General features: G+C 38.1%; 1 protein-coding gene across 6 annotated transcripts; it reads left to right on the forward strand.

The window, feature by feature from the left end:
• The first annotated feature begins 374 nt into the window (after window positions 1-374).
• Window positions 375-22,871, forward strand: TIAL1 (TIA1 cytotoxic granule associated RNA binding protein like 1). 6 transcript variants are annotated; one of them, XM_060098864.1, is made up of 15 exons: window positions 376-883; window positions 2,977-3,044; window positions 3,549-3,608; window positions 8,757-8,853; window positions 14,090-14,172; window positions 14,518-14,616; window positions 14,856-14,910; window positions 15,067-15,154; window positions 17,045-17,120; window positions 19,052-19,160; window positions 19,832-19,927; window positions 20,032-20,116; window positions 20,348-20,471; window positions 20,809-20,948; window positions 21,782-22,871. In XM_060098864.1, exons 6-15 carry the CDS (start codon window positions 14,590-14,592, stop codon window positions 21,906-21,908), a joined length of 927 nt encoding a protein of 308 aa, XP_059954847.1. In that variant the 5' UTR covers window positions 376-883; window positions 2,977-3,044; window positions 3,549-3,608; window positions 8,757-8,853; window positions 14,090-14,172; window positions 14,518-14,589; the 3' UTR covers window positions 21,909-22,871. The 6 variants fall into 6 exon arrangements, with proteins under 6 accessions (XP_059954835.1, XP_059954842.1, XP_059954826.1 ...); XM_060098852.1 differs by lacking the exon at window positions 14,090-14,172 and having other exon boundaries at window positions 375-883; window positions 14,467-14,616; XM_060098859.1 differs by lacking the exons at window positions 2,977-3,044; window positions 14,090-14,172 and having other exon boundaries at window positions 375-883; window positions 14,467-14,616.
• Window positions 22,872-25,953: the final 3,082 nt, after the last annotated feature.

Below are 25,953 nucleotides of genomic sequence, written 5' to 3' on the forward strand. Positions count from 1 at the left end.
GCCTCAGCCGCAGTTGAAGAAACCGCTCTCGGGCTGGACGGAGGCGGAGCAGCAGCTCGGGCTGAGCCAACAGAAGAGCCTTAAAATGCCTGGAGCAGCCCTAGGACAGCCCCCAGCGCGAGGTACTCAGGGACTTGTAGTCTACCTCCCGGACAGCAGTCTTTCTCGCCTCGTTTCCCCGCCTTTTAACGTCGCTTTTATTCTTCCTCTCCCCTCCCAGCGCGCCGGCTTCCTGGTCGCCACACGTCTCACTACACTCCCAAGACTACACTCCCCAGAAGTCTCTTCTTCGCGTCCCAGCGCGCCGCGGGCGCCGGCCGCCTTCTTTGGACTGCAGTTCCCAGAAGCCCTTTGGGAAAGTGCTTCCCTCTCTCATTTCCAGGACCACAATTCCCAGAAATTTCAGCTTCCTGGCGGTTCTCTTTTTACTCTATCTCTTCTTGAGCTGGCCGGGCTTCGCCGACCAGCAGGCACACAGCCACGACGTGACCCGTCGTGACCCGGCACAGGGCTTCCTCAGCGGCCCGTTTTCCTCCTCACTGAGTTATCCCTTTTGCAGGCTGTCGCGGCTGGCCTGAGCGGTGACCTGGCGGGCCGCGCCTGCGCTCTGCCCCGTTTCCTGCCTGGCTGGTGGCGGCGGCCATTTTGTTCATCCTCCTCCTCCTCCTGCTCCTCCTGGTTGGAGCGCAGTGTCCGGAGCGGGCTGGGGGGAGAGAGCCCGAGAGTGGGGTTCGGTGCCTTTTCCTCTGTCCCCAGCCGGTGCCCGTAGCCCCCCTCCCCTTCCTCCCCACCCCCTCCCCTCCCCGGCCCTGCCCTCCCCCTTGTCCCGGGATCGCTCCGTCGCACCCACCATGATGGAAGACGACGGGCAGCCCCGGACTCTGTGAGTACCCGAGACGAGGGGTGCCAGGCGCCGAGAGGCCCGGGCACCGCGGGACGCTGTGGGAGGGAGCAGGAGAGCGGGGCCGAAGGCGGGACTCTCGGCGGTTCCCTGGCCGCGGTGGCGCGGACGCGAAGTGCATTCCTCATCTGTCCCTTTTTCCTTAGAAAGGAAGCGCTCCCTTCCCCCAAACACAGTCACTTCCTGGGGTCCGGGGCTTATTTCGACCTTTTCCTCTCGCGCCCTTCTTTGCATCCTCCTCCTAAGCCGGGTTTCTGCACGGCAGAGCCTGTCAGGCCCGGGAGAGCTCCTGCTCCCCCTCTGCTCCGGGGGCCCTGGGCCGGGCCGGGTGCTGCCGGTCCCCCACGGGGGCTGGGCCTGGTGGGGGTGGGACTGGGGGGTGGGACCGCAGCCACATCCCCTGCGGGCCGCGAGGAATTAGCACTCACGCCCTCCAAGTCCCCAGTCGCTCCCGGCTCTTATCCCAAGTTGACTCTCCGAGGAAGCCGGACATTCTAACACCACTCAAGCCCCTACTGTCTTTCTGCCCCACGTGCCCCCGCCCACGCTGTCAGAAACACTTCGCCCAGCGCCCGCTACTTTTAAAGTGCAAAAGGGATCCCTCTTGCCGCCGGAACATCTTTCCCTTCTTGGATGAAGAAGTTTACTTTGAGCGCTACCTGCGCTAAACTGACAACCAGTTGTTAAAGTGGTGTTACCCCCTCCAAATCTGTGGGTCGAGACCTTCAGAGTTGAATAAAATGATGTTTTTATCAGCTATTCGATGTGTCTTTTGAGCGCTTTTTCTTCTATCTTGCTGTTGCTCTTTACTCTGAAGCCCAGTGTAATGAATGAATTTCGTCTTTGAATCGCTTATTCGAGTTTCCTTTCCTTCCTAATGAAGAGTGATGACTCAGCATTTGCATTCCTTCCAAATAGTGTGACACTCCTTTCTTTTTTCCTGCATTTTTTAAGTGTAATTTCTAATTGAATGTTTAAGTTGGGCACGTTGGGTTTTCCTAGCCTCTCGAAGCTCAGCACACCTGCCTCGAGTGCAAGGAGTCAGTCAGGTCGCTGCTTTGTTTTCTCTTGCCTCTGCCTGGTATTGATATGATCATAGTTCACTTGGCTCTGCTATCTGATGGGAAAATTACTTTTTGGGGAACAGATGAAGGTGAATGGGTACTCAGGAAGTTTGACTAGTTTCTCATCTCTAGTCCTACCAAAGAAAGTTTGCTCAGTAAAGAAGGTAGATGTCTATGTTCAACATTAATACAAGTTTGGTTTTTTGGCGGGGGGGGGAGCTTACACTTTTTTATTCCTACTTCTCTAATGTCTCACTAAAGTATCTGCTATCCCTTTTGAGAATTTGAGGTCAACTTAAGTACATCAAATGCTTGAATGGGAAGTCTGCTTAGTAGGAAGTTTTGTATCAATATTTATGTTTTGTGCTGTCTTCCATTTCTGCTCTCTTTTCCCAGAAAAGAGAGAATTGGGACAAACTTGAAATTTGTCCTCTAACATCTGTTGAAGCCAAGACTTGGTATTTAGTTAGCAATGTATTATTTGATGGAAGCATCTGGGAAAGCTGGATTTAGGCCTAGCAAGCATGTATTTAACAACGAGAAAAGTTACTTTGTATTTAAAAATCTGAAATGTCATCGCATCATAATAGCTACTGAATAATTGGTAAATCCTCAAGGCATATTTCTCATGAACTGTATCTATCTGTTCCTTATGAAGAATTCCTGTTTTGTCATGCTAAACAAAATGCTATTGCAGTACCTTTAATTCATATAAGCACTTTGCACCTGCCATCTCCTCATCTCCATCAGATCTTAGACCATAGACTAATAAGCTAACTTCTTTGTCACTTATTTCTTACCTCTACCTTCTCCAGTCTCCTGTTCTTTCTCAGAAACACAATTAAGTTGTCTATGTTTACAGTTATCTAAAAATGTGACATGTATACATATAAGTAAAGAAACATCTTGAGCTTCGTTGTACCTGTATGTCAGTATATGTTTACTATTCTGTCTTCCTTTTTCCTTCTCCCACTCTTCTCCATGGGAAGGACTTTTTTTTTTTTTTTTTAGACAAGGACTGCTACATCTTCCTAGGTCTTACCCCTGCAGCACTTAGTTCACTGCCTGGAACGTAAGAGGTACTCAAATGTTTTACAATGATTACTGTATACTTCCTTTCATTAAATTAATATTAAGTCCGTTTTTTTAAAGTCCTGATTGATTTAAAATTATATAAGCAGCCATGATGGTCATATGTGGTGAGGTCTGTTGATTTTTATATATTTTTTTTTTGAAATTTGAAATGTAAAATTTTGAGATAAAAGCAAATGTTTCACAAGTGGATTTTTGTCAGATTTTAATAAAAATGCATATTTTTTTAAAGTGTTCATTTTACATATTTCTCAAAGGGTTCTTTTAGATACAAGTAACATGATAAAAACTTTGAAGGTGACTTTAGAGGTTGATACCTAGTAGGGTTTTTTGTTTATTTATGGAGATCCTTCTTTTATTTTACATCATGATCTTTGGATTAGGCTTTCAAGTGGATAGTGTGTTTTAAAAGAATGTACTCTTAACAAAGCTTATCTTAAACTGTTTTCTTAATATGCCTGTGTGTTACTAGTGAGGTTTTTTTCCTGCAGACACACAAGCTAAGACATATGGTTCTATCATCAGAAAACAATATGGTGTTTATAGCCTAGGTAGGTCTTTAAATATTCATTACCTACAGTATTACTAATTTATTTGATGGTATTTAAAGTGATATAGAATTGCTTTGATGTTGAGCCTAAAATTTGTCATATAGTTTCTTTGAAGGTCTGTTTTCTGATGTTCTTTGTTCCCATTTGACATTTTTTGTATTGGGGGGTAAATGTATTGGGTATCTTGGGATCTAAAAAAACAAATGAGATCATGCTGTATAACACTGGTGTTGGAAGTGAACTGCCTGACACCTACCTTGTAGGACCCACATTTCAGATTTGTGTTGTGTGTAGCTTTGAGTGCAGTGATTTGATCCATGGTATATCTGAATCTGTTATACAACATTAAATTGTAATGGTGTTCTATTGTAGTTTTATTTTCTTCATCTACTCGATGCACCAAAATGAGTAGGAATTGTGGATCTGGAATTATACCATGTTAATGCAATGCCATCTTTAAGGCTGTTTTCTTCCCGATAGAGACTCAGTCAAAAGGAGGAAATAAACCATTCATTTAGAGTATAATCTGAACATCTAAGGGCAATAGCAGTAAATACTGTTAAATCCCATTATAAAATTGATTAGCTGTACCATAGATTTGGCTATATTGTGGCTGTAATTAAGCCTCTCATTCAATTTAATCATATTTTCTGTTTCTTTAAAATGTATGTGTATGTGTGTTGATGTTCCTTATATAGTTGGGCAGTTCACTTGTACCTCCTGCACCTTTCCTCCACCCTGCCTCCTTCCTAAAATGAAATATCGACAAATTGATCAGCACATGAGAGGCCCATTGAAGGATATTGTTGCAAAATCTCCTCTTATATAGGAATTTGCAAGAACAAAAGTAAAAATATTACTTAGCCATAGTGTCTTCTGTAAAAGTGCTGGTAATTTCAGCCTTCGTAAGGCTAATCTTTTCAGAGTGAGAGCACATTCAGTATTGAAAAGTGTGATTAGTGTTCTGAAAGGCATGATGTTCTTATAAAATTCTGCCTGGTTGTACATAGGAAGTAGTTTGGCAATGTGAACTTTTGCCTACTGTGAAACTGCCAAGTTCTAGTCTCAAATTTGATTTTAACCCTGACTTTAGGGATAAAGACATCATTTTCCGTTTTTAATGCGTTAGTTCCTACAGTTCCTGTTCTTAGGAGACAAAATAGACCTAAGGTTTGCTTTTTTTCCCCGCCTTGAGTTAAAAATCGTTTTGGAATTTCCTAAGTGTTTACTCTTTGAATTGATCTCAGTACAAGAATTTGAGCCATTTGTCTTTTTCTGTTATTTTGTATGTGTTCTTCAAGTAGAAATTTTATATTTAAACCCTTGGAACTTTAGAATATATTGACGATTTTATAACCAAAGCAGAAAGAAAGTGAAGTGTAGATGATTTAGAAAGAAAAAGGAAATATTTCTATATGCTACCAAGAGATGATGTTTTTACCAGGTCAAGAGTTGGATATTTTTGTTAGTATTTATTTTGGGACAGATAATTTTATGATAACGTAAAGGTACTTAAGCTGTATAGTATTTTAAAAGCTGTAAGATGTTTCTGTATTAAGTGTTATGATGGATGAAGGCAAATGTAGGTGAATGAATTACAGAACCCGTGAGTAAAGGAAAAGGCAGTCTCAGGTTTGTGTATAATTTAGGTGAAATTATATGGTGAATTATATCCTTTTTATCCTGGCAAATTAAGATGTTCTACATGTTGTTATGGAAGGCCATTTTTATTTTTATTTTTTATTTATTTATTTTTTTTGCGGTACACGGGCCTCTCACTGTTGTGGCCTCTACCGTTGCGGAGCACAGGCTCCGGACAGGCAGGCTCAGCGGCCATGGCTCACAGGCCCAGCCGCTCTGTGGCATGTGGGATCTTCCCGGACCGGGGCACGAACCCGTGTCCCCTGCATCGGCAGGTGGACTCTCAACCACTGTGCCACCAGGGAAGCCCCTGGAAGGCCATTTTTATATTAGTTTTTGGAGTTTGCTGCTTTACCAACTGAACTTGTAGTGGAGATATTTGAAAAATAGGAAACCTTAAAACTAAACTTTTTCTCTAAGTATTTCATGACATTCTAAACTTGCATTAACCTTTTGCTCTTTGTTATCAGTGCTTGAAATATAAATTATTATATCTAAATGTGCCTCTAGAAATTCTTCAAAATCTGTAATTGATTAGAAATACGTTGACTTGGAATAAAAATCCTGTGAAACAGTAACAGCTTTAATTGTGACTGTTAGGTATGTAAGGTAATTAAGGCCCGTGCAGTTTTTTCCTGGAAAAATCATTAAACAGTCATACAAATTAAAATTATTTAAATCATTTACAGTTTGTTACATTCAAGTGATAATTTTAACTTTGTTGCTAGTTAGCTTTGATATGTGAAAATCAGTTTTATCCACTCCTATTCTCTTAGAAATGAGCTAACTATTAGCATTTTAGGTTAGTTGAGTGTTAACACTTCAGAGACCAAGGTCACTGTTCATTTTCTTTACAGATTGGTCCACCTTGTACAAAAAGAAATTCCATGGATACAGGTTCACAAACCCCTATGAGTTAAAAAAAAAAAAAATAGGCAATTGTCTGGCTAGCTCAGAAGCCTATAACCTTTCACTACTGCTGGGAAAAGTATGTCACTGCACAGCCTACTGATGGGTCTGCTCTACTTTAAATATAACAAAAAGGTGGCATAGTGGACCTAAACCAGTTTGTCACTGGTTTAGTCTTCCATTTAAGTAACGTTGGACTTGTGTTTCATTTTTAGAGCGTGTTAAAGTTATTAGCACCCATTGCAGTGAAATTCTTAGGTGAAAAGAAAATTGCTATTCATTCTTAATCAAATTTTTTTTTCTTTTTAACACTTAACCTTACCTTTCTCAGTCTTATTTTTCCCTTTCAGAGTATCCTATCTTAAACTATGGCAACCGTAGATACAAGGCTTATATTGGTCTCAGTACATTGTTTCCAGATGTTATATATTATAGTTAGGAAAATAAAACTTATGTCCTTTTACTTTCCAGAAAAAAAATGTGTTAAATTTTATAAATGTTGTTTGGTTTATGAGGATCATAACTGATGTGAGTTTTAGGAACTATATGCTGAGTGCGAGAAAGACTTAAAGTTTATTAAGCTAAATTAAGATAGATCCATAGTAAAGAAGATGTGGTACATATATATAATGGAATATTAACCATAAAAAGAAATGAAATTGGGTCATTTGTAGAGATGTGGATGGACCTAGAGTCTGTCATACACAGTGAAGAAAGTCAGAAAGAGAAAAACAAATATTGTATATTAACACATATATGTGGAATCTAGAAAATCGGTACAGATGAAGCTATTTGCAGGACAGGAATAGAGAGGTAGGCTTAGAGAACGGATGTTTGGACAGGGTGGGGGGGATGAATTGGGAGATTAGGTTTGACATAAATACACTACCATGTGTAAAATAGATAGCTAGTGGGAACCTGCTATATAGCACAGGGAGCTCAGCTCCGAGCTCTGTGAAGACCTAGATGGGTGGGATGGGGGAGAGGGAGGGGATATATGTATACATAGAGCTGATTCACTTCACTGTACAGCAGAAACTAACACAACATTTTAAAGCAATTATACTCCAATAAAAAAAAATCCATGACACAAGGTGGTCATCTCTGGGTGGTGGTGGTCTTTTCTTTTAAACTTACGTGTACTTTAAGTTTCTTATACAAAATACATACATTCAATTTGTAATTTTTTTAAAAATCCACAATTTTTAGATATGTTATATTCAAAAGTATACCTGGGGGCTTCCCTGTTGGCGCAGTGGTTGAGAGTCCTCCTGCCGATGCAGGGGACGCAGGTTTGTGCCCCGGTCCGGGAAGATCCCACATGCTGCGGAGCGGCTAGGTCCGTGAGCCATGGCCGCTGGGCCTGCACGTCCGGAGCCTGTGCTCCGCAACGGGAGAGGCCACAACAGTGAGAGGCCCGCGTACCGCAGAGGAGAAAAGTATACTTGGATTTGTCTTAAATTTTCCCTGAATTTCTAGAGAAATCTTTATATTTGCTTTGTTATCTACATAAAGATGTATTTTGTTGATTCTGATGCATTTTTGAGTATGAATTTTATTTTACCCTACTCTCCTAAAACAAAACTATGAAGACCTACCATCCATAACAATCTTATTGGCAAGACAGAAAGAACAAAATCCTTCAATCTTTGTGTTTTGCTATAACTTTAATTCTTTTCTTTGTTCATGTAATTGCTTTGGTTGGGGGTCTAAGGTAAACTCACCTTGTGTCTGATATCCTTCTATGATCAGGTGTTTTAATGAATCAATATTTGTGGTATTATATGTGTGTGTTATACATTATTTTGAATTGTGTTTCATATCTAATTGTAGTTATCTTGAGACTGATTTAAATTTTTATTATTTTTATTCTAACGATGAGAAAATGATATATAGGTACAGAATAATATGCTTTGGGGGATAAGTAAGGTCATATTGATTTTTTTTATTTTTTATTTTTTTGCGGTACGCAGGCCTCTCACTGCTGTGGCCCCTCCCGTTGCGGAGCACAGGCTCTGGACGCACAGGCTCAGCAGCCATGGCTCACCGGCATGTGGGATCTTCCCGGACTGGGGCACGAACCCATGTCCCCTGCGTTGGCAGGGGGACTCTCAACCACTGAGCCACCAGGGAAGCCCCTGATGTGTGTTTTCTTTCTTTCTTTCTTTTTTTTTTTTTTTTTTTGCACTACACAGGCCTCTCACTGTTGTGGCCTCTACCGTTGCAGAGCACAGGCTCCGGACAGGCAGGCTCAGCGGCCATGGCTCACGGGCACAACCGCTCCGTGGCATGTGGGATCCTCCTGGACCGGGGCACGAACCCGTGTCCCCTGAATCAGCAGGCGGACTCTCAACCACTGTGCCACCAGGGAAGCCCTGTTTTTAATAGAGTCTTTTGAAGTGATATTTTAGTGACCTAAGAACAATTACTGCTTTCCTAAATGAGAGTTAATCTTACACTCAAAGGATCAGGCTGAGTTGGAAAAATTTTACTGAAGACAGAGGAAGTTAAAATGAAATAATAGGTGATGAGTAGATGATAATGTTTTAGAGCCAGAGCTGAAGGGAAATTGCTGATTTTTTTTTTCTTTCTGTACAGATACGTAGGTAACCTCTCCAGAGATGTGACAGAAGTTCTTATTCTTCAGTTATTCAGTCAGATTGGACCCTGTAAAAGCTGTAAAATGATAACAGAGGTAAGATCTTCCCAGTTCCCTGTTCTGACAGTTAGCATAATGTTTAACAGTTTGAGATACATGAGTTGATTAGTATCATTTTAAGTTTCAAGTTACTAGATGGAGAGATTCATGTTGTGTTGACTTATTTGATTTGACTGACAAACTAGGTTTAGAATGGAGTTTTATTTGAGAGGACAGAGTTTCTGTGCTGTTATTTTCAAAGGGTCCTTCATGATGTAGTTATCTTCAAGTGATTCTGCTTGTGTAAAGTTGTTAGAGCTTATCTCAGAATGTGGAAAAACTAGGTTATATTTCATCTATTTCCAATAAGAATGTTGTATTTCATATATTTCCAATAAGAATTGGTGTGTGTAGAAGAACATTAGGTTATTATGAGCATAGTGCCACACAAGCACCTTCAGCAATTTTAGTAAATGCTGACTGAACAACTTTATGTGGATAGGAATTTAAATTGTTAGGATAATTTATTTTCCTTTTTTTCAAAAAAATCTTACTTTACTTTTTATACTTTCCTGGTTAAGACTCTGTAGCAGTGCCCAATGACTCGGGTTTCAGTTTATTTATTAACACTTTTTTTTTTCAACTATTTAGTATGTACCAGATACCACGGTAAGTGCTAGGGATACAGTGGTGAATAAAATGGTTCCTAGCGTGATAGAATTTTCCAGTCTATGAGGGAAATAGGAAATAATAGGCACTAATGATATAGGATAATAAATACTGTGGAAGTTGATAGTTTAAAGTGCTATAGGAGCTTATAGGTCCATACAGTCTTTAGTCAGGGGAGGATTCAGTGTCTAGGCTGAAACCGAAAAGGATAGTAATGGAAACTGGCTAGACAGGAATTTGAGAAAGAAGGGAATCCAGGTAGAGAGAAGAATGTTGATCAAGCCTGGTAGACAGAGAGCGGGAGTGCTTGTGAGATAGAGGGAAAGATAGAAACCATAACATGGTTGGAGTTTCGAAAGGGGTTTGTCTTAGGAGACTAATCCTAGGCAGGAGTGTTCAGCAGCGGGCAGAGCTATGCTAAGGAGTTTGTGTTATCTTCTGAGATGGAGGGGAACTGTTAAAAATATGTAAAGCAAAGTGGCCTTTTGATCTTCATTCTTAACTAATAAGGATGATTATCACTCTGTTCTGGTATATTATCTCTTCTTTCCTTCCTGTCTTTGATTATTTATTCATTCTTTCTTTAATTAATCAAAAATTTACTTTGTGCTAGGCACTGTTCAAAGCATTGGGGATATAATGCAGAGCTAGACCAGTGAGGTTCACAGGAGTTTACATGTTAGTGAGAGTATTGTAAATAACAAGGAAACAAGATAATTCCGGATAGGAATAAGAGCTTTGAAGAGAATGTAACAGTTCTGTGATGATGATTGCAGTGTTGGTGCTGTATAGGCTAGGTGGTGAGGGATGACGTCTTGCTGCAGTTGGCATCTATTTTGTGAAAGTAATAATGTAGGTTCTTAAGGAGATGGGAACTGAAGTTGCATAATTGAATGTTGAGGCTTTTTGGTTATGATCTGTGATCTAGAAATCTCTGATCAGTGAGCAGTTGACTCAACCAAATTTTAAAAGATCAAATGAGTCTTTTTTAGACTATGGATGTTTGGTATGGGACCAACATGATAATGACTACTATCAGAAATCACCTCTTTGAGCTGAGATAGGAATAACAAGATGGTGCCATCTACATTAAGAGCTGGAGGCAGAGGGAACAGCCCATACAAAGGCCTTGAGTTGGTAATGAGCTTGGTGCATTTGTGGAACCAAAGACCAGGGTGGCTGGAACCTGGTGAATGGTGGGAAATGAGTATAATAGCGTAGGCAGTCAGGGTTTGGAATCACATAGGGCAGTATGAGCCATGACAGAGTGTTTGGATTTTACTCTGGTTGCAGTGGGGGTTTTAAGTAGGGCGATGAAGTATTCTTTTTTATTAATTTATTTGTTTGTTTGTTTTTGGCTGCATTGGGTCTCCATTGCTGTGTGCGGGCTTTCTCTAGTTGTGGCGAGCGGAGGCTACTCTTCATTGCGGTGCGCGGGCTTCTCATTGCGGTGGCTTCTCTTGTTGCGGGGCACGGGCTCTAGGCACGCAGGCTTCAGTAGTTGTGGCTCGCGGGCTCTGGAGCGCAGGATCAGTAGTTGTAGCGCATGGGCTTAGTTGCTGCGCGGCATGTGGAGTCTTCCCGGAGCAGGGCTCAAACCCATGTCCCCTGCATTGGCAGGCGGATTCTTAACCACTGCGCCACCAGGGAAGTCCTCCTCATGAAGTATTCTTATTTGCATTTTTTTTTTTTTTTCTTTTTGCGGTATGCGGGCCTCTCACTGTTGTGGCCTCTCCCGTTGTGGAGCACAGGCTCCGGACGCGCAGGCCCAGCGGCCATGGCTCACGGGCCCAGCCGCTCCGCGGCATATGGGATCCTCCCAGACCGGGGCACGAACCCGTATCCCCTGCATCGGCAGGCGGACTCTTAACCACTGCGCCACCAGGGAGGCCCTTATTTGCATTTTTAACGTTACTTTATTTGGAAAATGGTTATTGTATGGGGAATGAATTTTAGGGGGCAAGAGTGGGAGGAGAGGGAAACCAGCTGTGTTTATTTCACTAGCCTAGGTAGGAGATGATGTGGGGTGTGGGGAGCTTGTTCTTCAGAGTCGTAGCCATAGAAATAGAGGTAGATAAGTTTGGGATACATTTTGGAGGTAGAATCAGTAGGACTGGATTGGCCGTGGGACATAAAGGAAGACATCAAGAAAGACCCCTTAGATTCTTGTTTGCAGTTGTGTGTATGGTAATGCTATTTGCTAAAATGGGGATGGCATGACTGAGGGAGGCACAGGATTGGTTGGGGGGTGGGGAGTGGTGGGAATCGAGCTCTGTTTTGGCAATGTTAATTTTAAGATGTGCATTATACATATAAATGGACTTTATATGTAGGCAGTTGGATAAACTGTTTTGGAACTCTAGAGAGACCAGTGTTGATGATACTAGCTTACAGTGATCATTTGAAGCCATGGGACTGGATAAGATCTAGCTCCTAGATCTAGAGAGAGCACCGAGAGAGAAGAGAGTAGAGGGGGCCTACGTTTGAGCCCTGGAGCATCTCAACACTTAAGTGACATTTATAGTTTGAGTTAAGGAGGAAGAAATACTTTCTGAAAGATCCTCCAGTGAAGAAACAGGAAAACCAAGAGAGTATGGTGGAATCTACAGAAGAATATTTAGAAGAGGAGGAGAGTTGTCAACAGTTTTGAATTCTGCTTGAAAGTCAAGGTGAGGACAGAGAAGGGTTCACAGAGATGGCAGGGAGGTCATTGGTGAGCTCAACATGAAGTTTCCTTGCCATGATTGGGTTGGGAACTGACTGGAGTGGGTTTAGGAAAGAATGAAATGTGAGAAAGTGGAGAGTCACTAGAAAATTTTTGATACATATATTTTTTAAAACCTGTGTGCACGGTCAGCCATATGGAAGGGTGGAGGAGTTTGAAGTGAACTTTCATCATTTATCTGTATTCTACAGCTCCTACATTTGAACTTGTAAATAGTTGTAAAATTTCATATTTCTTTGTCTTGACATTTATGTCATCCAACAAAAGTTGGTGACAACAGCATGGTAAGGACACAGTTGATTTCAGAGTGTCACTTGGTGGTGGTGTAAATGGGAAGCTTTCAAAGGGCATGAATTCATGAACTCTAGTACAGACTATTCGTTTCCTTTCATAACTTTCATTTTAGTGTATGAGAAATCCCTTTCCTCCCCTTAGTTTTATGGTGTTTTACTTTAGATACTGTTTATCGTAGATTCTAGTTTTCCCTGTATACTGTAATGAATGTATATTGTCAATTCTAAGGCAAATGTTAAAAAATTTTAACATCTCTGACAGTGACAAAAAATGGTGTCTTAAATGAGATGAAATGCAGTGTGATGTGAATATATGTGTGTGTGTGTGCATGTATGTACATACATTGAATGGGATCTGGCCTACTACTAGTTAGGTACATTTGAAGTCAGTATGCATGAGTAGACTAGTTCACTAAAGCCCGTTGTTATCATAGTTCTACCATTGGACTCCTGTATGTTTTGCTATGGTTAACAGTGTTTTCCTTAGAGACCATCAGGGCAGAAGAGGTAGGAGTACGAGGAAAAGTTGACTAGCACAGTTTTAGCTTCTTATTTACCATTAAACCTTTTCTTCAGTGAGTGTTACTGGTAAACGTTAACTTTTCTACAAAAGGAATTTGAGTGCGTATTTCTGTTTGGAGTCTTTTCCCTATTTCCTTTCTCTGCCTCGTAAGAACAGTGTTCACGTGGCTACAACAATAGGATTTGGTATGAGAGTCCATAGTAGTTTTCTTGTCAGTATTAATGATTACGCTTTTTTCCCCTCAAGGAAATGCCTTCTGGTTGCTTCACCACTATTGTTTTAGACGTCTTATTTTGGATTTTTCTTCTAAAACTTCCCTGGAATGAAAAACAGTGGTTGTTGAAAAGAGCTTTATTTTATCTGGTATTTTTAATCCCTTGTAAGTGCAACTGGAATTCCACATTTTAAACATTATTTTTAGATATTTTACATTGAATAGTGATATTTTTAACCTTATGTAAAAATACATTTGTACAACTGTGTAGCTGTTCAATATAGGTTGCAATCTTATAAAATTCATTTCCATTTTGGTTCATAGGTGTTACAGTTGTTATATCTTAGGTACTTTCTCACCTTATATTGGTGTTTTATATTCATTGGTGTCATATTAGGTACTCACTTTTTAAAAATTCTTATTGGAGTATTGTTGATTTACAATGTTGTGTTAGTTTCAGGTGTACAGGAAGGTGAATCAGTTATACGTGTACTTATATCCGCTCTTTAGGTATTCACTCTCTTATGTTGGTGTTTTGTGATATAAAATTTTAGCTTTGTTGTGGAATATTTTATTCAGACACATTTTCAGAAAATCTTTTCTTAATCACTAGTATATTTTTCTGGTCTTTGGAAGACCAAATTCAAAGTGTATAGAATCTCCAGAGCTTCAGAAGATTTTGAAAGGTAGGGATTTCATTTCAACAGCTTGTTATAAAACTGAAATTTTTCTTTTTTCATTCTTATTCCTTCCTTGTACAAAAAAGAAATACATAATCTCGTCTTATTATATGTATCAATAGTACTAATCCTAGTTTCGATCAGGAGTAAAGTTTGTAAAGTTGGTTCATTTCTGTATTTTTTTTATAGTCATGGGATACAGTTTATGAAGGATTATGATGCATAAATAGAATTCATCCCTTTGAAAATAATGTTGGGAGAGAAGAGCAGTGGTAAGGAGTGGTCCTTATCTCTCAAATCTGAACTTGAGGTTTTGTTTGGTCTAATATAAACTTCTGTTTTATATTTAACATACTTCACCAGAATTCTGTATTTTGATTTAATGCTGGTAGTCATGATTCTGTACTGCTTTGTAGTTCTGTTTGAGTACAACAGTATTCTGAGGTGCAAAGTCAGGTATAGGTGTAAATCTTATTTTTAAAGTGTTAGGCTTTCATAAGCTTATGCAATCTCACCTCTTACATGCCTAGCTATCAGTAATGTTTTTTCCTGGATTTTCTTCTCAGCAACCCGATAGCAGAAGGGTCAACTCTTCTGTTGGATTTTCTGTTTTGCAGCATACAAGCAATGACCCATATTGCTTTGTGGAATTTTATGAACACAGAGATGCAGCTGCTGCATTAGCTGCTATGAATGGGAGAAAAATTTTGGGAAAGGTAAGATAAGAAATGATGGCATCTTATGAGTATATATATTTGCATGTCAAGTTAGTTTGTATTCTTTCTTAGCAAGTTTTTAACAAATATTCAGCTCTGCCAAGCTATGGTTTTGCTTTATTCAGCCTAGTGCTTTTACCAAAATAATCCTGCTTGATAAAATGATTTAATAAGTGGTAAGTGTTGTGATTCATAATGACATGCCTAATAATTTTATTAAATATAATCTTTATTTTTAGGAGGTCAAAGTAAACTGGGCAACAACACCAAGTAGCCAGAAAAAAGATACTTCCAGTAAGTACTCCTGCTGCATTTTACTGTGGAAGAGTTCTAAAATTATCCTTGCAGCATTACCAGCTCAAATAGGTTTTTTTCTTCCTTTAGTGTTGCCTAAAAAAGGTTTAGTACCTGACTTCTTAAGTATTTGATTACCAAATGCTTTGATTTCAGATCATTTCCACGTGTTTGTTGGGGATTTGAGTCCAGAAATTACAACAGAAGATATCAAATCAGCATTTGCCCCCTTTGGTAAAATATCGTAAGTATCATAATTAATACTATATTCAATAGTGATAGGCAAAATTGTACATGATTAACTTGTATCAGAATTAAGATTTTCTTTCCCTAGTTAGTGTGATTTTTTGTTTGTTTTGTTTTTTTGATTAGTAGATGTTGTTGAAAATGTTAATGTCATTTCAGTGTTTGGGGGTCTTGTTTTCATCTAATCCTGTGTATAATATGTTAAAAATTAAGTGATTTTGTTTGTTATCTTTAAAGCAGATGCTTGGGTGGTAAAACTTATTATAAAGTCCAGCTTTTTGTCAAGTGTTTTCAGACTTTGGTGGTTAAAGATATGGGTTAACCAAAAATAAATGATTCATACTGTGTATTAAACTTTTATAGGAGGAATTTATAAATGGGGAAAGTAGGTGAATCCTTGAATGTATTGTGAAATTGGAAATGTACATGTTTAATTATAATGATAAATGTGTTTTGATATTTTAGCTGAAAAGTAGCATTATTACAGTAGTAAAATGTTTCAATGTCTGAGCCATAAATGTGGGATTAATTAGTAGATTTTTTTTGTTAGTGGTATTTGATTCTGCTAGGGTAGGGCCCAATTGTGGATTGATTTTTTTTTTTTTTAAACAAAGTTGGTGTCAGATTTTGCTGTATGTTACTTGATCAAATATATTGGAAAATTTTAAGTGTTACAAGTTCTATAAAATGTTTATAACAATTTATCTATCTGCTTAAAATCACTTTATTTTATGTATTTATTTCCTATAGATTGAAGTTAAATGTTTTAGTACTACTTTACAAAAATACGTTGCACCTAAGAACAACAGTATTTCTCTCTACAATTTGTTGTTCTGTAGATTTAATTTATTTGGTAGATTTAATTCTTAATTTTCTATTTTGATATTTACTTTGCTTTTTAATCTAGATGTGGTAAGTAGTACTGTTTTAAAAATCAGTATAAAAAATAATACAGGTTGCTGTTTTTCAATCTATATTTATACCTGAGACCTGCAGTTTTTCTAAAGTCCAAGTCACAATTAAAAGTAATAGCATTCTGGTTATTTTGCAGAATTGCTCATAAGAATGGACAGGATCTTGAAGGCTAACTGCAAGGAACTGTGCACACTGGAACTCAGTTGTAGATTTTTTTCTCATTTCTATTTATTCTTATTATACATTATTTATATATACATATTTTAGTATTTACATTTTAACATTCTATATTCAGTGGAGTTCTATATTTCCAATCATTTTAACTTACTCACTAAAATTTCTGTGTAAATTTGTTGTTTTCGTACTGGTGTGCTTAGCATTGTTGTTAGTTTTTTATTCTCCTTTCTTAAATTTCTGAAAATGTCAATTTTTCAAAATTTACAGCTGCCCAAACTCCAAAATGATGGTAGAGAATTGACCAAGAAAAATAAAGAAATCTGTTAACAGGCCATGTATGCCTTTTTAATTCCTATTTTTTCCTCTTTTTCAATTTTTTAATATTTCATATATTTTGTATCACTAGGCAGAAGACATTTAACTATTTAGAGATTGCATGGTAAAGTAGTTAGCATTGTTACAGTAATTTATAGAACCAGTAAACCTTAGAGGACACTAGTGAATAGAATATTAGAAAAGGAAACTATTGTTCCTATTAATCTTCAAATTTGAGCATTTAGTTTAGAAAGCACAGGCTATTTGATTAGGTTGCATGTTTATTACATGTTTTTGTCCTACTGCTTTTTTCTAACAGGTAAAGAAGCGTTAGGGAGAGTTCAGGAATGGCTGTAGTTAATTAGGGCTAACTGGAATTTTATTTAAAAAAATGCTCACAATACAGTGTGTGTGGTTCCTTTTAGTTTTTATTTTGAGGATGACTTTTACTTCCCTCATTTAGCTGTGCTTCTTTTCACAGGGATGCCCGAGTAGTTAAAGACATGGCAACTGGAAAATCCAAAGGCTATGGCTTTGTATCTTTTTATAATAAACTGGTATGTTCTTTCAACTCAGTTTGAATTTAATGCAAAATTTAGTTATTAATGAATATTTTTGGATGTTGACTACAAACACAACTATTGTGTAATTTTGTTTTAATAATAAGGTGTAGTTCGTTCTTTTTTTTCATAAGCTTGGAAATAACTGGGAAAAATAGGCTGATTATAATGAAGTATATTGAAGCTTGCATTTGTGACTTAGGGTAAGATGTGTTAGAAGTAAAACTCACAACTAGGACAAACGAGCTAATCTCAGAATTTGAAGGGAAGTTAAATTATATTTGTCTTGAGACTTCCCTGGTGGCCCAGTGGTTAAGACTCTGCACTCCCAACGCAGGGGGCCTGGGTTCAATCCCTGGTCAGGGAACTAGATTCCACATGCATACTGCAACTAAGAATTAGCATGCCGCAGCTAAGAAGCTCACCTGCCGCAACTAAGACCCGGCACAACCAAATAAATAATAAAATAAATGTTTTTTAAAAATTATATTTGTCTTAACCATGAAAATCTCAATTTTAACTTTCTTAAAATGCTTTTATTTATTTATTTATGTGTGTATGTATGTATGGCTGCCTTGGGTCTTAGTTGCGGCATGCAGGATCTTTTGTTGCAGCGTGCAGGCTTCTCTAGTTGTGGCTTGTGGGCTTCTCTCTAGTTGTGGCGCATGGGCTTCTCTCCAGTTGTAGTGCACCACATGGGCTCTGTAGCTGGGGCACGCGGGCTGTCTAGTTGTGGTGCGTGGGCTTAGTTGCCCTGCAGCATGTGGGATCTTAGTTCCCCGACCAAGGATTGAACCCACATCCCCTACGTTGGAAGGCGGATTCTTAACCACTGGACCACCAGGGAAGTCCCTTAACTTTTTAATTATTATCCATATTTTTGTAGCTGGGACGTTAATGACTACAGCAAATTATGTAAGTGAAATTTTAAGCAATTCGTCTTGATTTTTGCATGTATTTAAGAACGAGGTACCAAATATCTAAGCATTTGCATTAACTGTAACATCAGATAATAAAATGGGCTTTGGTATTAATGTTTTGGAACAGTTTCAACAACTTAAATTATTGACATTTTATTGAAGCAGTAAGATAAAGGGCAGGAGTTGTATCCTTTTTTTGCTTAGATTCATTGCAAATTCACATTACTTCCTAAATTCATTTTTTGGGAATTCCCTGGCAGTCCAGTGGTTACAACTCCTCACTTCCACTGTAGGGGGCATGAGTTCCATACCTAACTCAGTTTATTGTAGAACTCAGTTTTACAGCATTCTAAATCATAATGCAGAAGTCTTCCGTCTTAAGTTTTAAATCTTGTGTCATAGTCCATTGCTATTAGAATGTAGATTGGGGGGGTTAGGTGATATTTAGACCATAGTATCAAGAGTTTTTATTTACTTCAGTAAAAGTCATATTACAAATCAACCACAAAATTAAGATATTTGAAAACAACTTTGTCTTTTTTTTGGTGATCAGTGGGATTGTAATTTTCTCCTTTTATGTTTGAATTATAATTTCCCTTGATGCTTAAATGCTATCCTGGGTTTTTTTTTTTTAATATTTTAATTTATTTATTTGGCTGCACCGGGTCTTAGTTGCTGCACGCGGGATCTTCGATCTTCATTGCAGCATGCAGGATCTTTAGTTGTAGCGTGCGAACTCTTAGTCGCAGCATGTGGGATCTAGTTCCCTGACCCGAGGTTGAACCTGGGCCCCCTGCATTGGGAGCGTGGAGTTTTAGCCACTGGACCACCAGGGGAGTCCCTATCTTGGTATTTTAAAATCTATAAATAAATATTGCTTTAATGAGTCACTTACTGATAAGATTTATTGGATCCAGAAGTGCCAACGTTTTATTTCATCTTAATGAGTCTTATGAACCACTCTTTTCTGTATTTGTAATTGCTGTTTTTTTTTCTTTTTCTCCGTAGGATGCAGAAAATGCAATTGTGCATATGGGAGGTCAGTGGTTGGGTGGTCGTCAAATCAGAACCAATTGGGCCACACGTAAACCACCTGCACCTAAAAGTACACAAGAAAGTAAGATATGTCTCCTTTATATGTTTTTATGGATACTTCACAAAATCATGTATTAATTTAGTCTTAATTTCTTAAAATTGAAATTTTATTAGCATTTCAAGACTCATTTCATCTTCAATATAATTGTGGGAAAATAACTGGGCTTTGATGCGAGTATATTTGGAGCTGTGAACCAGGTGATTTTATAGGTCAGATCATAGTGTCAAGGAGAAAAAATTCTATTTCTCCCTACTATGAGGCATATCTTAATAGTATATGGTAATCAGTTTTATAATGCTGTATAACCATCAACTTTTTTTTTTTTTTTTTTTTTTTTTTGGCTGCATTGGGTCTTCGTTGCTGCACGCGGGCTTTCTCTAGTTGCGGCGAGCGGGGGCTACTCTTCGTTGTGGTGTGCGGGCTTCTCACTGCGGTGGCGTCTCTTGTTGCGGAGCACGGGCTCTAGGCGTGTGGGCTTCAGTAGTTGTGGCACGTGGGCTCAGTAGTTGTGGCTCCTGGGCTCTAGATCACAGGCTCAGTAGTTGTGGCTCATGGGCTTAGTTGCTCCGCGGCATGTGGGATCTTCCCGGACCAGGGCTCGAACCCGTGTCCCCTGCATTGGCAGGCAGATTCTTAACCACTGCGCCACCAGGGAGGCCCCATCAACATTTTTGTTTTCTTTCTGCATATAGATAACACTAAGCAGTTGAGATTTGAAGATGTAGTGAACCAGTCAAGTCCAAAAAATTGTACTGTGTACTGTGGAGGAATTGCTTCTGGGTTAACAGGTATAGTGTCTGGTTTTCTGATCCCCTTCTCTGGAGCTTCATCATTATTAGCAGCAATTTCAGGATAACATAAACCTTAAATATTTTATTTGTATGTTTTTCAGATCAGCTTATGAGACAGACATTCTCACCATTTGGGCAAATTATGGAAATCAGAGTTTTTCCAGAGAAGGGCTATTCATTTGTCAGGTAAAATCCTACCTTAAGTCTGATCCATTCCTTTCAGTTGTATTATTTGATCCCCTCAGGTATCAGAGTTTGTTATTTTAGTACTTCTTTGTAATGTAGAACTTTAAACTCCTGCATGATGTACTTTAGGAAAATACCAAGTCGATAGTTATAAATTAAGGAGTTTCTGTATTACTTACTAAGTACTTAAAAAAATAAAAAACAAAAAACTTCATTCTCCTCTTATCTTAGATTTTCTACCCATGAAAGTGCGGCCCATGCCATTGTTTCGGTGAATGGTACTACAATTGAAGGACATGTTGTTAAATGCTATTGGGGTAAAGAATCTCCTGATATGACTAAAAACTTCCAACAGGTAATTCAGTTTTTCATAGCACTTTTTAAGGTTTCCTTCTTACATGTCTACATAAAAGCTTTAGAAACTGTAAAAGAAAGCAAACAAAAAAGTAAAGCGTATAGCTGCTTTCAGTTGATTTTAGTAATGCTATTTCAAAAGTGATTATTTTGCGGTATTAACTGAATCTTAATACTTTCTTTTCACAGGTGTCACCACCCCAATAAACTTAGACAATGATAAATAACAGAGTCCTAGTCACATCAGGGTGCTTAGTTTTTCTCTTCCTTGTCTCCCACTTTCTTCAAATACTGTGTTTCTTACTTGTTCCCTAAAACAGTAATTTGCTTTTTCCTAGGTCGACTATAGTCAGTGGGGCCAGTGGAGCCAAGTTTATGGAAACCCACAACAGTATGGACAGTATATGGCAAATGGGTGGCAAGTACCACCTTATGGAGTATACGGGCAACCGTGGAATCAACAAGGATTTGGAGTAGAGTAAGTTGTTTGAGTTTTTCCAGGTGTAGAAACACATATGGTTCCGACAAAAGGAATTAAAGAGTTGTTTTCCTAGGGAGAGTCTATTGAAACTAAATACATTGAACTGTGTGGCATTAACTATGTGGCATTATAAGCATTGTAGAAACCTTACGAAAAGTGATTTGTAATGCTAAAAATTTGCTTTTTATTATCTAGGTGGAAAGGGAGTTTGGGGTAACATGTGATGTGTCCTCCTATCTCTATGAGCAGTTGGTAGAATTTGATGTACATTTCTAATATACTGTTTTATCTACTTGTTTATTCTTTCATGGAAAAGATCTCTGTCTGGATATGTTCAGCAATTTAATGATTTATGCCTGTTGGCTTGTGTGAGAAGTCTCCGAAATGTATCTAATATAAAGAAGCTCACTTTTTTTCCTTTATTGATAGATTGCATTGGTCCCTTGTGCTTTTTCTAGCCAGCCCAAACCTTTATTTTCACCAGTTCTTCCTCCTGTTTACAAAGTAAACTTGTGTTTTTAAAATTGTTTATAAATTGATATACCATGTGTGCCATATATGATGGGTAGATGATGAGTTGAATCATTTGTCATTTTTAAAAAATCAGTTTTGAGATACTTTTCAGAGAAGTCATATGTTATCTTAGCAAAAATTTAAGACTAATATTGGAATATATATTTTGCATATGTGGATATGTATCATTTCTTTCCTCTCTGTTTTAAGTATGTTGATTCCTTGTTTATGATTAGGCTCTGCTTGACTTGTATAACTGTATAGATAATTTTTTCTTTGCGTTTGCTGAAGATTTTTTTTTCTTTCTTTCTTCCAAGTCAATCACCTTCAGCTGCTTGGATGGGTGGATTTGGTGCTCAGCCTCCCCAAGGACAAGCCCCTCCCCCTGTAATACCTCCTCCCAACCAGGCTGGATATGGCATGGCCAGTTACCAAACGCAGTGAGCTGGGACTCTAAACAAAATGTAATTCATGATAGCTTCAATTTCCTTGTGACACTCTGAAGACATGAAAGTAGACATCGGAAAATGAAAATATTTATTTTAAAAATTGAAATGTTTGGAACCTTTAGCACAGCTTTGCTTTGGTGAAGGACACATGTCTTCTAGTTCTGCCTTTTTAAGTTTTTGTTCATGATGGATATGAACATGATTTTTCTTTGTGTACAAAAACTACAATAAAGTCAATTAAGACAATTCTGACTACAAATTTTGATATAATAGGAGAAATGGGTAATACATTTTGATTCTTAGATACTATTCCATTTTTATCTTGCTGTTCAGTATTTTAACTCACTGTGTTTTTAAAAGAGCAAAAAAGGGAGGATCATGGAAAACTGGGAATCACAAATAAGTTCATCTTGAACCTTGATACTCCCCTCCCCTCCCCCAAGGTGGACCACATTTGAAGTCAGCAGAAAAGTGATATTGAGAAGAAATGCATGATTTTGGAGTCGCTTTGGAGGAAATACTTTCTCTGTGCCTAAAGAAACTGAAGCCAGACTGATAAAAGAAATTTTGCAACCTAAATAAGGAACAGCATTGTCTGACTTACTTGAGCAAATATTGGTGGTCCAGATTAAGACATATTTTTAAAACTTTAAAAAGTGTTGATTATTAAAACTGTAGTAAATTACATTTCATTTTGGGGGAAAAATTCCAAGTATGGTGTTTGTATTAAAGTCAGACAGTCATTCTTATGCTTTTACATGAAGTTTAAATGATATACATTGTAAATATTGAATACAGTGTTTAAAAAGCATGCTTCAACATAGAAGTAGCAGCAATGTAATTATTTGAAGTAACACTTAACACACTCCACTGCATTGAATGCAGTGGATGAATAAGAATGTTTAAGACTGACATTTCCAAGGTTGGCTACTATGTAAAATTAAAATTATACAAATTACTATACAGAAAAAGCCTTAATTTTAATTTCATACAAATCTTTGATGCATTAGTACATTTTAAAATGTCATTGGAAATTAGATTTCTTTTTTTTTCTTTTTTTTGCTTTACATCATTTGGTATGTAAATACCTTGATTAAAACCTTGTAAACCTATTTCAAGGTTCCTATAAGTTGTATAGTACAGTGTTTTTAAAAAATCTTGGGGTGTTTTTTAAAATTAGATATATTTTGCCCGAGAATTTTTTTAACAAGATTGCTAAAACATCTTATTTAGACAGTTTGATGTACCAATTTATAATTGGATATTCAACTTAAATAGTATACAGAGTTGTGACTTTTATTTTAATTAATTTTTTCCTTGTGGGTAGTGTGCATGGGATGACAAACCTGAACAGAGGCTGAGTTGTATGAGTGCAGAGTTTGTAAATGAATTGATTGAGTAAGATTGACATTTGCTTCTGAGGTATTTTTCAGGCCATGTGCATAAAATCTGCCTCAAATTTCTATCATAGCAGGAATGTAAAAGAGATAAAAATCCTATGTTTTTGAGTTCTGACAGCTAGGGGGTGCAAATGTTTAGGCAGCGTATTTGAAATGTTCTGAGGTCTGGACACCAAAATGAGAAAACTCTTTACAGTTAAGTAATAAGATTCAGCTAGCACCCACAGATTACTGTTTTTTAAACTTTTGACGTCTTACAGTTAGCTTTAAAATAATGATGGTTTTTAAATTGGTCTCCACAATAATTTTGGTATTTTCCTTCTTCCCCCATTTAGAAATGTGTTGAACATGAAAATTTACAGGGTCTGAAGTTGTTCATCTTTGGGCCAAATTTTTTATGGCACTTTAGTTTTAACCACAGTACTCATCTATTACACTCTTCTATTATAAAATTTACCCTTATTTCTTTTGTTCATGGTTAGTGTCTTTGGGGGATGTTATGGAAAAGTTACTTTATATTTTATAAGGAGAACACTCAAATTAATTTTACCTCCTAGTTAAAATTTCTTAAATATATGTGAAACTTGAACTAAAGATTTTTATATATATATATATATATATTGAGAAAAGCCTATTAAACTCTCAATTTACCTTTTTTGGTTTGCCAGTAAACTAAGTAGCTAAATACAGTACCAGCTAAATATAGCTACTTGTATATTCTATGATTTAATAAACTGATCCAGACTAGCTATATTGCATAGTAAACATACAACTGAAGTGTCCTTCGTCTTATCTGAAAGAACAAGATTACATGCTCAGTTCAATTAATGGAAGTTATTTCATTTTAAATGGTTTTAAAAAAATAAAGCTACTTATCCAGATGAAATGCACCATTTTAAAATACAACTGTCAAGCTATTCAAGACTATTTTATAACACAAATTGAGGTCAGTGCTATCTTGATCCAATTTAAGCCTAAGAATCGTTGCATTTTCCACATTCATTAAAAACAGCAGCAGAGATTCTTCGGCAGGCAAGAAAATGTTTATTTCATAATCACTTTGAGATTTATTTTGGTGATGTGTTTCTGACTGCCATCTTTGCTCTCATCTCTCTACTAGTATTTCCCCCCATGCCATTACCACTTGATTTTTATGTCTGCTGGCAGTGAGAGGCTAAAATGACTGGCCAACGTAAGCCAAAGCTGTAAACAACAGTTGAAGTAAGTCTTTCAATAAAGACTAGACTATATGATAAGTGGCTTTTTCTTATTGTCGTTTATTACATAATTATTCCTTGCAGCCTGCCGTGAAATAAGTAATTCCATTTTCTTTTAAGTTCTTAGTAAGGTATATGGAGTATACATATATTCAGGACCTATTTCTGTGTTCTTTATAAGTGATAAAAGTCCATTTGCTTCTGTTGGGTTAAAATTTAATTTCTGGGTATGGAGGAGTAGAAATTTGCATCCTTAAAAATGTATGCTCTCGGGCCTCCCTGGTGGCGCAAGTGGTTGAGAGTCCGCCTGCCGATGCAGGGGATACGGGTTCGTGCCCCGGTCCGGGAAGATCCCACATGCCGCGGAGCGGCTGGGCCCGTGAGCCATGGCCGCTGAGCCTGCGCGTCCGGAGCCTGCGCGTCCGGAGCCTGTGCTCCGCAACGGGGGAGGCCACAACAGTGAGAGGCCCGCATACCGCAAAAAAAAAAAAAAAAAAAAAAAAAAAAAAGTATGCTCTTGAATATTAATATTGTAAAATCTCATTAGAGACCACAAATAATGGGAACCATAATTTTACCGTTTCTAGATTGAGCTTTGGTAGTACCTATGAGTAAAGATTGCACTCAACAAACAGAAAAAGTAGAAAAAGAATTTAATAAATTATCTAGACACCTTTCTAGCAGGTATACCCAAATTATATCTTACCTATTCATTGAAAATCAGCATTTGGGCTTCCACTTAATACATTATAAACATTGAATTTGCATTTTTAGTATGTATTGGAAAGATGCAAAAATGATTTAGGCTTTTATTATTATATAAGCCTTTTTTGTTTGTTTTTTGCGGTATGCGGGCCTCTCACTTGCTGTGGCCTCTCCCGTTGCGGAGCACAGGCTCCGGATGCGCGGGCTCAGCGGCCATGGCTCACGGGCCCAGCCGCTCCGCGGCATGTGGGATCCTCCCGGACCGGGGCACGAACCCGTGTCCCCCGCATCAGCAGGCGGACTCTCAACCACTGCGCCACCAGGGAAGCCCAACAAGCCTTCTTAAGAGGTCTAAATGAGTGGGTTTAAGTGCAGATAAACTAGAAACTGTAATTCACAACATACTGTGTATCTCTTTTAGGGGCGAGAATAACTTGATTTTAGAATTGCCCAAATGTGAATAGAGGAGGGGGAATTATATATAGTCGTTTATCTTAGACAAAAAAGTGGGGCGGGGGGTGCTAATAGTCATGGACCCTTTTGTTGAATTAGGGTTTTGTTAAGGGAAGAGAAGATTAATTCACATAACGTTCATAGTTTGGCTTTTGAACAGTGTCAGTTAGAGTAACAGTTGACAAAAGGTATGTATCCAGTAAATGATTTCCTTAGTGTTCCAACCTAGTTCTAATACATAATGCTGAATTTTCACTTTTCCAGA

This window comes from Mesoplodon densirostris, chromosome 1, assembly GCF_025265405.1.
Source record: "Mesoplodon densirostris isolate mMesDen1 chromosome 1, mMesDen1 primary haplotype, whole genome shotgun sequence".
Lineage (NCBI taxonomy): Eukaryota > Metazoa > Chordata > Mammalia > Artiodactyla > Ziphiidae > Mesoplodon > Mesoplodon densirostris.